Source organism: Nicotiana tabacum, chromosome 7 (genome assembly GCF_000715075.1).
Source record: "Nicotiana tabacum cultivar K326 chromosome 7, ASM71507v2, whole genome shotgun sequence".
In the NCBI taxonomy this organism is placed as follows: Eukaryota; Viridiplantae; Streptophyta; class Magnoliopsida; order Solanales; family Solanaceae; genus Nicotiana; species Nicotiana tabacum.
In genome coordinates this window covers 117,070,533-117,086,538 of record NC_134086.1, presented here as the reverse complement: position 1 = coordinate 117,086,538, position 16,006 = coordinate 117,070,533, and the positions used below count along the sequence as shown (strand labels likewise).

Sequence of the window (16,006 nt, the reverse complement as noted above, 5' to 3'; positions counted from 1 at the left end):
GCATGTTGAACGTCTTCTTGCTTGCTTCTAGAGAAACCCGTCCAGGCAAAATGAAGTTATGGGGCAACTCGCTAGTTCACACCTCGGGACTGCCAAAAATTTAGTTTCTACAACTACCATATCCTATCCAGGCCATATGAGTGTAGCAAGGGGTGAGAAGAAACCACAACGTACATAAGAAATTGACAATGCCAAGAGTACTACTTTTCAACTCAGAGCAACAGTGTACATACATTGCAAATAGTATAAGATCTTTGAAACACATTGCTCTTTGGCCATATGAGAACAACTTTTGCAATATCAGCAGCAGTCTATTCTAGATACGATTATCCAAGAAACACTAATCCAATTTTCTGAAAACAGCTCTTCTAGAACCCAGATAAATGACAAGTGAATATGTGATGCTACGCGTTTCATTTAATAACTCCGGCAAGGAAACGCTGAAAAAACATACTTACAGAGAAAGCTTACCAACATCCTGTGCTTGCACCAAAACGCATTGGTATACCATGGCTAAGTGATAAATTGAGATAGGAGCATGTATAATTGGCCATGGTTAGGTAACAAAAGCGTACAGAAAACAAATGGCACACACTCATTGGCTTGGTGTAAACATCGGGCTAAACAAGTATTTCGTCTTAACTAGTATTATTACCCATCAAGCAAAATGGCGCTAAAACAAAAGACTCTATAGTTATATAAAAATCCTCAGCTTTTCGACATCCAAACCTAAACCTCAAAGTGTTTCCTTACATATACAAAATCTGATTTGACATATATGCACACTACCTGTAACAGTTATTGGGAACGGATACAAAATGCTCTCTCACAAACGTATAATTGCAAGCTAATAGCTATGTGAACTTGATCTGAAACAACATTTAGCAGGCAGTAATGGATGTTGTGCAACCACTACTTTTACCACATTTTACAGATGCCAACTAAATGGGGACAGTGGCAAAACAAGAATCACTAGGATCGTAAAGCCATGAATAAATTCTGTCTTCGAGCATGTTCTGGAATGAGACGCTGGAGAGTTTCAGGAGGAATTCCAGTGAGCTCTGCAAAAGAGCATGTCAACAGCAAAAGAGATTGAGAAAAATTCAGGGTTGAGAAATTGAATATTTATACACGAGCAAAATGTTGCCAAAAGATACTGAGAAAAGTGGAGAATGCTGAATGCTATATCGCTTAATCACTAGTAGAAAATAAAGAAATATAACCATGTACACTTGCTGAGTTGAAAAAAACCAGCCAGACTCCCATTTTCACCCGTTTCTTCACACTTTTTCAATAAAACTCTAATTGCACAATCAATTTTCATAAACAAGTTCATGGAATCGGCGCTTTGAGAAAAACTTCATGAAGTAGTAGCTGGTAATTAGCAATATCTCCCTGATCAGATTACTAAGATATGACACCTTCAGTGATCAGGTGTAAACAAACATCAGACGGATGTGCCTACAAATAATGTATTATTGGAGTATTACATCAATGAACAGAAAACATGCTCGAAGCTATGTTGCATAGACACTGACTTATTACATGATCCGGCAAAAAATTAAAATACAACAGTTAGGACTAGCTACCAGTGATAGAAGTTAGCTATTTTTTTTTTTTTTGGGTAGGACAATTGGACATGTGTGGTACTAGTTTCTTAGCAATGTTAACCACATTCCTTAAAGTGTAGGTGCAACATAACTAGGCAAAGTGATCACAGGATCAACCTACAACAACGACCCAGTAGAATCCCACCAGTGGGGTCGGGGGAGGGTAGAGTGTACGAGACCTTACCCCTACCCCGGAGAGGGTAGAGAGGCTGTTTCCGGGACCCAGGATCAACCTACATGGTGACTAATTAGAGCAAAAACAGTCGGATCCATGCTGGAGCAGAAAGAGCTAAGCCAACCAGAATAAATCTGCCCATGTCGTATTGAAGTTGTGGGTAGACTTCTCAAAGAAAAGGAAAAAAAAACCTCCTCAAAAAAAGTTGTGGTTAACACCTCCATAAATTAGAGAACATTATCATGAATTCATGATCAATCAACTACACCGCAATAAAAATTAGTTAAAGTCAGTTATATGAACACACTCTAACAATTCCGCTCTATTCAGGTCAAGACAAGCAAAAGCTTCGGTCACTAAAGTCCTAAATGAACTAGTCACTAAAGGTAGCCCCTTTCTCTCATCTTTTTCTTTCCCACATGTAGTTGCAGTTGGAATCAGGATTATTTAGTCCCAGAGCCTAATTCTTAAAATCAGGTGCATCTATTCTAATAAATTGGTCACATAATACACTTACAATGTGGCAAAATAGCTGTTTTTTGGGTGTACAACTGTACATTACCTTGCGGCTTGAAATTGAGAAGTGGTGGAAGAGGGCGACCATTAGGAAGACGGGTATTAGGATCCCTCAACTCATCAAAGAATGGATGAATACAAGCCTCCAACTGCATGACCAAAGCACAAATCAATAGGCTACTACATCCAAACCTCAACATAATAAGATTGAATAAATTCAGACAGAAAGTAGACTTACAGCAGTGCATCTCAAATAGGGTGAATACTGGAAAAACCGACACAACAGGTCAACTGCTTCTGGAGGCAATCGCTTCTGAAAAACCTGCAAGATGCATTGTGAGGTAAGTTAGACTTGCATAGAGGAAATATTTTATCAGAGAGAAAGTGGCGACTGAGAATATGAACTCCCTGTATATGATGGAAAACAATCAGGAAAAAGTAGCACAATTCATCCAAATATATGGAATAAAAGACAATATATAAGGATGTTTCCATGGGTTAAATGGAAAGATAATATAGTCCAGATCTCACTGGACTAACTGATAGCATAAGTTTTGACACATGGGAAGAATGTTCATGCCCTTCATGGTATTTGACAGACTATGATTTTCAAGTATCATATTTGGGAGGAGAACCCAAGTACCACCATCATCTAAGATATTCTGGATCCAAGCGCCACATGTTTCCTATCTTTTGCCAACAGGTTCTACTTTTTAACACAGACTGCTCTTATTCTTAGTTCCTGTTTACCAGTGTCCCATCTTTCCACACCATAGAAGGGTGCCAGTAAAATAGTTTCCCACCGTTCCTATATGTTTCTCCAAAGCAGCAATTCGCCACTTGCTTTCAGAAATTCTTTAATGCCTTTTACTATCGTAACCAGGAAGAAGGTTTGGGGCTTGGGAGTTTTTTTTTTTTTTGGGGGGGGGGGGGGTTGTAACGACCGACTGGTTGTTTTGAGCAATTGTGTCCGGTTCGGCAGTTTGAGGTCACGAGCAGCTTCATATTATGTGCATCGACTTGCGTGCATGGTTAGATTCTGTTTCCGGATGAATCGGAGTCGAATTGGAAGAAGGAATCTAATTTTGGAAGCTTAAGCGATGAGAGTTTGACCGGAATTTGACTTTTGAGTAAACGGCTCCGGAATGAGTTTTGGATGATGTCAGTAGCTTCGTATGGTGATTTTGGACTTAGGCGTGTGTTCGGATTTGGATTTGGAGGCCCGTAGGGTAATTTGACGCATTTCGGCAAAAGTTGGAAAAGTTAAAGTTTGGAAAATGGACAGGTTTGACCCATAGTTGACTTTTATGTTATCGGGGACGGAATGCGATTCCAAAAGCTGGAACAACTTTGTTATGTCATTTGGGACTTGCCTGCAAAATTTGGTGTCGTTTGGAGTAGATTTGACATGATTCGCTTGGTTGCAATTCTAGAAGTTCTTGAAGTTCATAGTGATTTTCATGCGTTTTGGCATCCGATTCGTGGTTCTAGAGGTTATTTTGGTGTTCCGATCGTGCAAGCGAGTTTTTGTTATGTATTCAGACTTGTGTGGGTGTTTGGTTTAGAGCCCCGAGGGCTCAGCTGAGTTTCAAAAGCGTTTCGGAGTGTTTGGTAGAAATTTTTGAGTTGCTGCTGTCTGATCTCGCATTTGCGAAATGGCTGGGACAGGCATACTTCGCATTTGCGAAGCCAGTCTCGCAAATGCGAGAAATGAACTGGGCAGGGAAGGTTCGCAATTGCGAAGTTCTGGGCCGCTTTTGCGAAGGCCCTTCGCATTTGCGAAGATTTTCATCGCAATTGCGATGGTGACAGGGTAAATTCAGGCTTCGCATTTGCGAAGATTTATTCGCTTTTGCGAGTTCGCATTTGCGAACCCAGTGTCGCAAATGCGACATCTGCAGCCTGCTAAAAACTGGGTATTCCAAGTTTTTGCTCATTTTTCATATTCTTTGAACCCTAACTCCGAGAGTGGGCGATTTTGAGAGAAGATTTTCATACCAAATCATTGGATAAGTGTCTCTAATCAATTTCCAATTATATTTTGTGATTATATCTTAGATTTAACATCAAATTCATGAGAATCTAAAGGAAAATTTGGGAAAAATTGTGAAATCTTTCAAAAATGTAAAATGATGATTTGAGGGACCAAATGGTGTCGGAATTAGATAATTTTCATATGGGTGAACTCGTATCGGAATGGGTATTCAGTTTTTGTAAATTTTGTCGGGTTCCGAGGTGCGGGTTCGGAGAGTTGACTTTTGTTGACTTTTTGCAAATTGTGTAAGAATCATAGTTTTGTTAATTGAAATTGTTTTCTCTTGCATTGTTTGATGTATTCAAGTCGTTTTTTGGCTAGATTGAGCTGAGCGTTGATGAGTTGTAAAGGAAAAGCTAAATTGAGTATTGAATTGGCCGGATTGAGGTAAGTATCTTGCCTAACCTTGTGGGGGGGACTTCCCCTTAGGATTTGAGTTTTCTATGCTACTTGTAGTCCGTGCACGCGAGGTGACGAGTGTGTGCTCGAACTTATTTGTGGGAAATTTGCCTTTAGGGTTCTTAGGTCCTTATGTTCAGTAAGAAGTTTTCCGATATGATTGGGTTTCCTAATTGATTGTTTTACCTCTATATGCTCCATACGATGTTATTAGCTTTCCTCTAACTCTTACTTGTTACTTGGCCCTTATTTGCCTTAATTGAAGTGATTGTTCTCTCTATTGTTTTGTTATCTCTTAATTGTGAATTCCTTTATGACCCCGTGCATATATGTTATGTGTCCAAATTGTTGTGGTTGTCGGTGTAGTTATCACGTGCTTATTATGTCTTGTTGTTTTGTTAAGGTTATTGTGCTTCTTGGTTTTTCCATAATTCTCTCGTTGTCGTGTACTCATACTCTTGGTGGTAGAAATCCCTGTGATTAGGTTGTTAAATTGTTGTTGTTGTTGATTTTAAACTATGTTGGGTTGTTGATATGATGAGGAGGAATAAGGGAGAATTGATGTTGTCTGGTGGGATCGGGTTGCACGTCGTAACAAGGAGTAATAAGGGTGGACAGATGGGATCGGGTTGCACGCCGCAACAGGAGGAATAAGGGTGATATATATATTGAGGAGTAATAAGGGTGGACTGGTGGGATCGGGTTGCACGCCACAACAAGGAGTAATAAGGGAGAATGATCATTTTGTTACTGATATGGTGATATATATGCTATTTACTCTTATTGTAATTGTAAAGGAGGAATAAGGGAGGATTGGTGGGATCGGGTTGCACACCGTAACAAATATATATACTATTTACTTTTATTGTAATTGTTACGGAGGAATAAGGGAGGATTGGTGGGATCGGGATGCACGCTGCATCAATATATATATGCTTATGTATTCCTCTTTGACTATACGAGTTATCCGGTGGTTTTACATTTCATTTAGGATTTGGTTATAGTTGAATACTGAGAGGACCCTAGTTCATTTATTTAAGACTTGACAATTTGTATTTCGGGTTTCACTGAGTTGCGAGGATCGGATTATTGGCATTGAGTTGTTGACTTGCCATTGTTCCTTGAATTCATTACCAGAAACTATTACTCTGGTAAATTAATTTTTCAAAGTAAATTTACTACGTTGAATCATTTCCTCCTATCTGTTAAGTTATTAGTAATATCGTAATTTTAAAATAAAGGAACTAGTATTACGCTGCTATATATGACTTTTAAATTTGAACTCGCCGTGTATATATACACCTTTCAATAATTCAAATTCCTATAAATGTTATGTTCTATTTCAATTAGTTTCTCAATTAAATTTTCTTAACCCGATGATATTGAATGTTACTTAAAAAGGAATTTCTACTAAGTTTTAATTTATCAAATCCTATATTAAAGGTAACAATTCATTCGATGTTGTATTTTATTTGAAAAGGGGTATTTTCTTTATTCAAATAATTTCTAAAAATAACTTCATCCTTTCTTGCTAATTTCCTAATTGGTCTAGAAGTTGTACTCTACTTTATATTATATAAATGAGACTCCTTGAACATCTTAATTGCATTGGTTATGGACCTGACGTACTAAGTAGCATGAGGATGACGCTGTGCAAAGTGAGCTAGAAATGTGTGGGCACAAGGTGCCGTGTGTGCTGAAGGTTTTGGAAATTGAGGTTACGATACGAGACATTGAGTTTTGAGATAGTTGGAATTGTGCATCAGAAATGATATGATTGATTGAGTTAACATCGCCTTCCTTATTTGAGTACATTTTTACTTGTCTGTGTCCCAGCTATGTTGGTGTTAATCTACTTGGTTATCTTTCGTTTTCATCCGTGTTTCCCTTTATTGTCTCTACTGTTTGTAGTTTGATTTCTCCCTGCTGTTGATATTACTTTGTTATCTTTATCTTGGTATTTTATTGTCATATCCTGTTCAATTCATTTGACCAGTAGGTGTCTTGACTGTTCTTCGCCACTACCCCACCGAGGTTAGTCTTGATACTTACTGGGCACCGCCATGGTGTGCTCATACTATACTTCTGTATATTTTTTTGTACAGATCCAGGTATTTAATCGATAGTAGCTGTGTGGATCGTCGCGGTGGAGACTTAAGGCAAACTTGTTGCTGCGTTTGCAGACTTCAGAGTCACCTTCACTTACTCCCATTTGATCCTTTGTTTGTGGAACAGTGACGTAATTATTTTGTATAACTACTCTTAGAAAGGCTTATGACTTGTACCACCAGTTTTGAGAATTATAATTGTTTAGAGATTATCTAATTTGAAGTTAGTAACTATCAATGTTATTTCTGTTAAAGCTAGGCTTACCTAGTTTAGAGATTAGGTGCCATCACGACTCCTTCGGAGGGATTTTGGGTCGTGACCATCCCCATATTTCCTTGCGGTCTAATTAAGGGAAGAATCGTGTAAAGGAATCAGTAAATATACAAGCAATAAAATGAGGCAAATACAACCAAAAGGAAGATCAAGTTATCAGATTTAGGCATGGCTTTCACCGATACTTTTTTTTATCCATAACTGGCCCTTCTTCTTGGCTTAAGTATATTATCCACCTTTGGACTTTAATCTTGTTAAGCAGAAATAAGCAACTTCCAAAACTCTCCTTGACCAACTTTACTTGATTAACAAAAGTATTTTTAATGCCATCCATCATTACTGATATCAGAAAAAAATGAATTAAATCAAGCAGCCCATGGTACTGGTTACGTATATCTGACTTTCAGTAGAAGGAAGGAAAAAGATAAAAGCAATAATCACTGCTCATTTTCCCATCAAAAAGTAAAAGTGATGAAATGACCATGAGCACATAAGTGTGCACCAGTGAGCACCAATATTCAAGTGTTTAGAGTTTGAATTTCAGCTTTACTTTAAGGTTTATGCAGCATACCTTGTGCCATGGGTGTGGCTTTATTTGTGGAAATTTAAACTCGGTGTAGTTAGGATTCATGCATTTTATCTCCTCTCTAGTAGGTGTCCCCAAAACCTGCATAGAATTCGAAGTAGAAAAAAAATAATTATGAAGGCATGGTCCACAGCAAACACAAACACTTCTACAGCACTTAATATATGATTAAACCCTGCCTGCATAAGTAGGCCGCAAATAACAATCCATCTTTTCCCATCAACATGTGCAGCTACATTATAAACAAAAGCACTCACAAAAGTAGTCTCTTAGGGTTATATACAAAGAGGAATCAACCCCCCTCCGTCCACTCTCTTCCAGGGGAAACAGAAAGCAGCACTTTAACATGCATGACAGCACCACAGACATGAATTAATGTGTTCATCAACAAAAACCCTAAAACTAGCTAGGCATTTCAAAAGTTAAAAAATGGATGAGTGACACTTCATAGACTCAAGGAAAGATATCAGTATAGAACAAAATAGAATAAAAGATATTCCCTCCGGTCCACAATAAGTGACCATTTGAACTTTTTTATTTTGGTCCAAAATAAATCCATTTACATAATCAAGAAAGAATTAATTTTATTTTTCAAAAATTTGGCCTTATTTACATATTCCAATGTGTCAATGTAACAATTAATTAAGGTTAATTTAGTGAATACATCTTTTTTTCTCTACGAGTTCGTATTTCCTTAATGGGTGTGCCAAAGGTAAAATGGTCACTCATTGCGGATGGGAGGGAGTATCTAATATAGAACAAAAGCAAATGAGTGCAAGTTGCACAAACTTCAACACATGCAGAGTACGAGATCTTTGCTTCTTCTTATCTATTGCCCGTTGAACTAAGAAAACTGGGATATTTTCCGTATACACGTTAGGTACCAATATCACATATGCATTATAAATCTATGATCATACTGTACAGAAATTGTCGAACTCTTAAGCGATAACGTATTAACATGCTCTCTTATTAACAGAGGGAAAAAAGGTCCAACTTAATTGTAATGGAAAAGAAAACAGCCAGTATCTTTGGAGAAGATACTTAATTGTAATGGAAAAGAAAACAGCCAGTATCTTTGGAGAAGATAGTATCAAGAATAAAAAAGTCTAAAATCCACCTTTATAATCTCTACTAATTGGTCAACCCCACTCTCTCCGGGAAACAATGGCTGTCCACCAAAAGGATTTGTTAGAAGTATTAGAACAAATAATACAACATTTGACCAAGAATAGCACAAAAAATTAAGACAGGGATATACCTGTCCAAGAAGTAACTCAGCCATTACACAACCTGTAGACCAAATATCAATAGCTGTTGTGTATTCGGTGGCACCAAATATGAGTTCAGGGGCACGATAATATCTCGAACAGATATATGACACATTGGGTTCACCTTTCACCTAACAAGTGGTCCAAGAATTAAGTCAGAAAACTGGAGCAAGTGCAACATGACCCTTAAATTCAAAGTGGTCTTTGCGGAGAGAAATTACCAAAACTTTTGCACTTCCAAAATCACAAAGCTTCAGCTGATGCGTGTGTGGATTTACCTAAGTATTAAACAGTATTTCAGCTTAGTAAGATAAAAATATCATGAAGATAATCAGAAGACACCAGCAATGGCAGTAACATAATACTATCCAATATTAAGCTTGAAATCATCTAGTATTTTACCATAAGATTAAGCTATTGCATCTCTGTCTAACAGGTACAAATGTATATCCTCTTAGAGAGATCAACTTAAAAGGATTTGCATTCTTGATCTGCTGGATACTAAGTTACTTGGTTACTCTATAGGGTGATCACTGGCTTGTCTAATAAAACAAATTTAAGTTAATAAACCTCTTCAATGCCCTTTACCACTTCACTCATAATGGTCTTAGAATTTTCCCAAAACTGGAGTATTTTACCAGGCATCTACACACATCATAAGACTGAAAATATACAATCGCAATCATTTATGCGAAATGCTAGGGCGTTCCTCTATTCAATCCTTTTCCTCTTCCTTGTTGCAATACAGTTTTAATTTTAGTAAGGCTTTCTATGAGTTAAAGTATGGAATTTTGTTCGCTCAGTTTAACCAAATGATATTCAAATATACAATACAGAATCATATCAAATTCTATTCTGTAAACAAAAAAGTACAGTGATCCAACTAGATTATTAACTTACAAAATCAATCGTGCACATAACACATTGCAGCTAATCATACTCATTCAAGAAAACAAATAAACACCTATTATCCAGTCAAGATTATGGGGGCCTTTGATCCAGAATGAGGCCCAGAACAAGAAAAAATAAAAAGTAACAGATGTACTTAGAAACGCAGAAATCCACTATCATAAAGAAACATCTCACCAGTAAATTTTGAGGCTTGATATCACGGTGACAGATGCCAATACAGTTATGAATATAAGCCAGCGCCCTGCATATCTGAATCAAACAAAGGAAAAAGGTATATAAAGTGAGACATTAAATGGAATGAAATCAATAACTAGTCCAGCATTAAATGCTTAAATTTTCTGCAAGTAGTTAGATGGTAAATTTTCAAATAAAAAATGCAAAATATTTTAAGGCCCTTCTCTTGGTTTCAAGAATGCATATGCTTCATCTATGAAAACTAGCAAAGCAAGGTAGACAATCAAAAGGACAGAAGGAAAGCAATAGTCTAATGTCAACCAGTGGGCCATGGAGCTTGAAATGTTGCCTTATTTTCAAAAAGTCCAGTATACCTATGAATCTAATGGCCTTTTGGTCCACGTTACAGGTAACCATAGGCACAAATAATAACTCATACTCATATGAGTCAAGATGGCTATAAAACAACAAGCAGGCAAAAACACTACAAGTTCTCTACTCTATCTATAACAGGTTCTCTAATTTCTGTCAAGATCTTAACCATCTTTGTTTTTACTGTTTTTTGTTTGTTTTACTTTCTTTCTTTACTTTTTTTTTGGGGGTGGGGGGGTGGGGGGGTGGGGGTTCAACTAAGATAAAAGCAGAATAATTTCCTCTTTTCCAAACAGATGTACATCTTCAAATGTTGCTTATAACCAATTGACTGGTGAAAAAAATGTGTCGCACATCATGCAGAACACTTAGAGTAACTTGATAAACCGTCACAAGAGGGAGAGGAAAGGTCTAAAAATCCAAAGAGATAAATCACGCATTCATGATTCACACCAAATGTATAAACTAGCACACAACTTAAGTATTTTGCACCATGTGACATTTCAATGGCGGATCCCCCACCATGTATCTCCACCCACCCACCCACCCAAAATATACAACAACAACAACAACACAGTGAAATCCCACTAATGGGGTCTGGGGAGGGTAGTGTATACGCAGACCTTACCCCTACCCCGAAGGGGTAGAGAGGCTGTTTCCGAAAGACCCTCGGCTCAATAGTACGGAAGGACAAAAGCAGAGAATATTAGTATCGCCACAGAAATAATACGAAAAGAAAAAAAAATGAACATGAAATCTAGAAGAAAGCTGCAAAAAAAAAAGCGATAGCTATTAAATACGTCATGCACTGAAATAGTAAGACACAACAATGTCACTAGCTATCTTAGGTAAAAACCCTACCAGACTAGTCTCGCAAAGGTATAAGTAAGGCAAGACTCAACTACCTCCTAGCCTACAACCTTAATACTCGACCTCCACAACTTCCTATCAAGTGTCATGTCCTCGGAAATTTGAAGCCTTGTCATATCATGTCTGATCACCTCTCCACAATACTTCTTAGGCCGCCCTCTACCTCTTCTCGTCCCCTCCACTTCTAGCCGCTCGCACCTCCTTACCGGAGCATCTGGACTTTTCCTCTGAACATGCCCGAACCATCTGAGTCTCGCTTCCCGCATCTTGTCCTCAATGGGAATCACTTGCACCTTCTCCCGAATATCATCATTCCTAATCTTATCCATCCTAGTGTGCCCGCACATCCACCTCAGCATCCTCATTTCTGCTAATCTCATTTTCTGGGTATGTGAGTTGTTAACAGGCCAACACTCAGCCCCATGCATCATTGCCGGTCTAACCACCGCTTTATAGAACTTACCTTTGAGAATCGGTGACACTATCTTGTCACACAAGACTCCAGATGCTAACCTCCACTTCATCCATCCTACCCCAATATGATGTGTGACATCCTCGTCTATCTCCCCTCCCCCTAGATAATCGACCCAAGGTACTTGAAGCTTCCTCTATTTGGGATGATCTGTGATTCAACCCTCACATCCATGCCCACTTCCCCCGGCTCAGCGCTGAACTTACACTTCAAGTATTCCGTCTTTGTCCTGCTCAGCTTGAAACCCTTAGACTCAAGAGCTTGTCTCCAAACCTCTAGCCTCTCATTAAGACCGACTCGCGACTCATCAATCAGAACTATGTCATCGGCGAATAGCATGCATCATGACACCTCCCCTTGAATATGGTGCGTTAATGTGTCCATCACCAAGGCGAATAAGAACGGACTGAGTGCAGAACCTTGGTGTAACCCCATTACAATCGGAAAATGTTCAGAATCTCCTCCTACTGTCCTAACCCGAGTCTTAGCCCCATCATACATGTCCTTGATCGCCGTAATGTACGGTACCGACACACCTTTTGCCTCCAAGCATCTCCAGAGAACTTCTCTAGGAACCTTGTCATATGCTTTCTCCAGGTCAATAAACACCATGAGAAATACAATAACCAAAGAAGACTGAGCAGTCAGCAGGTGCTAGATAGTAAAGAAAGGCAATTAAACTCAAAACTAGCCAAAGTAATATAGGCAAGTAGCACCAGCCAATAACCATAATGAGAGCACCAACTATCGTTCACACACACAAAGGTTACATAATCAAGTAAATGTCTAACTATGAGTTTACATCCAGCGACAAGTACGACATGCCTGATAGGTATAGAGTTTGACGTATATCAATGGCATCTTCTGATTCATTCTGTTGTATTGTCTTGCAATACGATTGACAGATTCTGGAACAAATTCAAGGACAAGGTTGAGGTACACTTCTTCCTTGTCTGTTGTTGAGAAGAAAGAGTGTTTCAGAGCAACAATATTAGGATGATCCAACATTTGCATAATCTGCAATTCTCTGTTCTTGTATCGCTTATCTTGAAGAACCTTCTTAATTGCCACAATCTCTCCAGTCTCTCTGCATTTTGCCTATGATAATAGCAAACTTATATCAGAATAGCATAGAACATAAAGAAAAAACAGAAGTAGATAACCCAGAAATTATAGCACTGCTTACTTGAAAAACCACACCAAAAGAACCTGTTCCAACCACGTGTTCTGCTATGTAACTGACATTCTGTGAACCCCAATAAAAACAGTCATTTTTCATCCCAACCACATGATAAGTAATACTTCACATAACTAATTAGAACCTGCTTGGGTTGACCATTTCGACCACCAATACTGGTTCTAATAACATGCCCTGTTTCTGCACCCACACCATCAATTATATCTGGTTCGCTGTCCTGCATGATTATTACAAAATGATAGGAAGAATGATGTCCGCCAGATAAATGATCACTGAAGTTGTAATGCTCTAAAGCTGAGTGTAAGTAGTATCCTTGAGAGACACAAAATCAATTTATATCTATAGTAGGCCATTATAAGCACACTTCCTTGTTAATCAAACAATGAAAAGGAAGGAAGTCTCAGACAGGCAGCAGAAAAGAGAGAAAGTGCAGCTTGGGGGAACAGGAGAGAGACGGTAGAGGAACCCAGGATTGTTAGAGAAGATTAAGTTATAGAGTAATTCATACAGTGATGACGGTACCGTAGGAATATTGACTTCAGCCCTTAATATTATAATTACATTTTTTATTTTATAATTATCATGGAAAAATTAAAATCTAAGCATGTTTCTTGGGGCATTTAACCAAAAAAAAACCTGTAATATGTATTTTTGATAGGTCCATACTCCATCCGGTGGGAGACAACTGAATTACAAGGATATTTCAACATTAAAATCAAATTTTAAACTTTAAAATGACTTTGTCATCAAGTTCATATGAATATATACAATATAGAGGCTAATATGAACTGATTTAACTAGGCATTTCATATCCTGACTATCCAAAGTGGTACACAAAATATTTAAGCCTATGAATTTGAAGTCCATAGGACCAAATGCCTCCATCTTAAGGCCCTAACATGAATACTAAAGCAGTAGTAATGTCAGGCTGACTATTCCTGAGAAAAACAAAAACCAGAAAACTCCAGTAAAAGCATGGTCTATTCAACTTAACAGAGAACCTAGTTAGCGCTCTGACTAAGACCACTAGTGGTAGAATCAACTATGGAACATTAACTAATTGGTGCAGTCAAATTTAGAAGCTCACCCTGTCATCATCATGGTCCACCCTGTCTCTCAACCTCATCTCAAGCATCTCTCTTCCCAGCCAGTCAACTGAACTAGATGAACTCTTGAATCCATTAGCACTTCTAGAACTGCCTGCTCCTCCATGGCCAAGGCCAGTGGATGCCATAAATGAACCTTGTGGGAATCACTGACACTAATCTCTGCTTCTCTCTGCATAACTCTTTCTGGTGCAGCCCTCCATCCCATATGTGTTCCTGTCTACCTAGTTCGACGACAAGGTCGTTAACTCAATATTGTTGAAGAGAAACTTTAACTAAAAGTAAGCAAAATGAAGCTAGTCGGTATGAGCTAAACAAAAGCGCGACAAATAGGAAGTGAATCACAGCAAGGCATAAAAATACCGATTCATTGGCATTTACCAAGTTGAGGAGACTAGGTAAAAGGATAACATCCAAACCATGCCAATAAGTAGCACACGTATTCTTCGCATTTATTCCGGTTAAGGGAGGGGCAGGGGTTTCCGGAAGGAATCATCGGTCATGGTGCAGTGGTGCTTAATGAAAGAGTCAAGGAAATTACCCACATTATGTTAGAAATATAGAGTGCTTATGGTTCCAATGGCTGTATGCCAGGTTTTATGAGTTCCAACGTTAAGAAACATGATAGTTAAGCAAAGATTCAACATTCAAGAGCTTAATACCTACGAGAAGGGAAAAACACAGTACACATAGTCCTGATAAATGACAAATTTCTATTTTCTGTGGAACCATATATCCATCAATCACCACGCCTCAATTCCATACTAACTGGTGTTGGATATATGAATCCTCTTATTATTTGTTCCGCTTTATTCAAGTATTCATAGAACTCATAAAATCAACAGATATACTTTGTCAAAAGTAAAATAAACAGATCCATATCCAACACAACAGAAATAAAAACTCATAGCTTTAGCTTCATCTACCTCACATCATACTATGAAAATAGTCCTTTTACTAGATGAAATGACAATAAAGACAGTATTAGCAGAAGTCAGCCCAATTGCCCAAATATGTTAGCAAAAATAGAGCTCTCCCACAGATTGGTAGTATTACAGTCCTAAAACTAAATCTACTCCTTCATACACGCACAGGATGATAAAAGGTGAAATTACACAAGAATTACTACGCATACTACAAACAAAGAAAAATTAAAAATAATGCATTTGAACCACAAATCATCGTCCGAGCAGTTACCACACGATCGTCTAAAACGAAACAAGCTCATAATGTAAATTGCAAAACTAGGGACTGACCTCGATGAATCCGAAGCAGTATTCAAGCATTTCTTCTACAACGTTTCCACCTTTTCAATCAATATACCACCACAAAATGCATATTATAATTGTAGAAATTGAAAGGAAAAGGCCAATTGAAGACACAGATCAGACGCAGCCGAATTATATTTTTATATATTTCTAAAAAAGGGAGTATTTTGTTCTGGTTTCTTTCTCAAATGCGAGAAGCGTGCTCTGGTATAGAGAGAGAGAGAAAGATGAGCCTTTCAATACTGTTAGAGAGTGACAGTCTTCTCTGACAAAGTGAATGACTCTTTTCTTCAAAACCATATCTCTGGTAGGAAATTTATTATGCTGCTTCCACTCCCATAAATGGGTGTTGCAATCATCCAATCATATTATTTCTCTTTTTCAACCTGTTTAATTAATGTTAAATCCTACTTTGGGTACACATTATGCTTAAGGGGTGGGATAATATTGGATGTATTGTTGTTGTTGTTGTTGTTGTTTAATTAATGTTATACTATTTATTTATGATTTTTTTAGGAGGAAGGAAAAAGGACAATTTGAATCAAATCACACATATTATGTGAAAAACTCATATATCAATATATTAACTTTTCTTTTAATAATTACATTACATTGGAGTTAATATGTGTCAAAACTACAATTATTGTTCTTAATCCTTTT

General features: G+C 37.9%; 1 protein-coding gene across 1 annotated transcript; it reads right to left on the bottom strand.

The window, feature by feature from the left end:
* Window positions 1-631: 631 nt before the first annotated feature.
* LOC107790477 (shaggy-related protein kinase kappa) lies at window positions 632-15,686 on the bottom strand. Its single transcript, XM_075217532.1, has 13 exons — window positions 15,335-15,686; window positions 14,060-14,302; window positions 13,097-13,189; window positions 12,961-13,020; window positions 12,600-12,872; window positions 10,061-10,135; window positions 9,196-9,252; window positions 8,965-9,105; window positions 8,824-8,874; window positions 7,689-7,784; window positions 2,540-2,623; window positions 2,348-2,450; window positions 632-1,061 (listed from the first exon to the last, which is right to left on the bottom strand). The coding sequence occupies exons 2-13, from the start codon at window positions 14,204-14,206 to the stop codon at window positions 973-975; spliced, it is 1,269 nt and encodes a 422-aa protein (XP_075073633.1). The 5' UTR covers window positions 14,207-14,302; window positions 15,335-15,686; the 3' UTR covers window positions 632-972.
* Between the last annotated feature and the right edge of the window lie 320 nt (window positions 15,687-16,006).

Bases quoted from the DNA above. Each gene is read 5' to 3' on its own strand.
- LOC107790477 (XM_075217532.1), bottom strand. From the start codon at position 14,206: ATGGCATCCACTGGCCTTGGCCATGGAGGAGCAGGCAGTTCTAGAAGT. The intron at 9,106-9,195 runs GTAATTTCTCTC...ACCACTTGTTAG, and splicing joins TTGGAAGTGCAAAAGTTTTG to GTGAAAGGTGAACCCAATGT. The intron at 2,451-2,539 runs GTAAGTCTACTT...TTGGTCATGCAG, and splicing joins CCTATTTGAGATGCACTGCT to TTGGAGGCTTGTATTCATCC.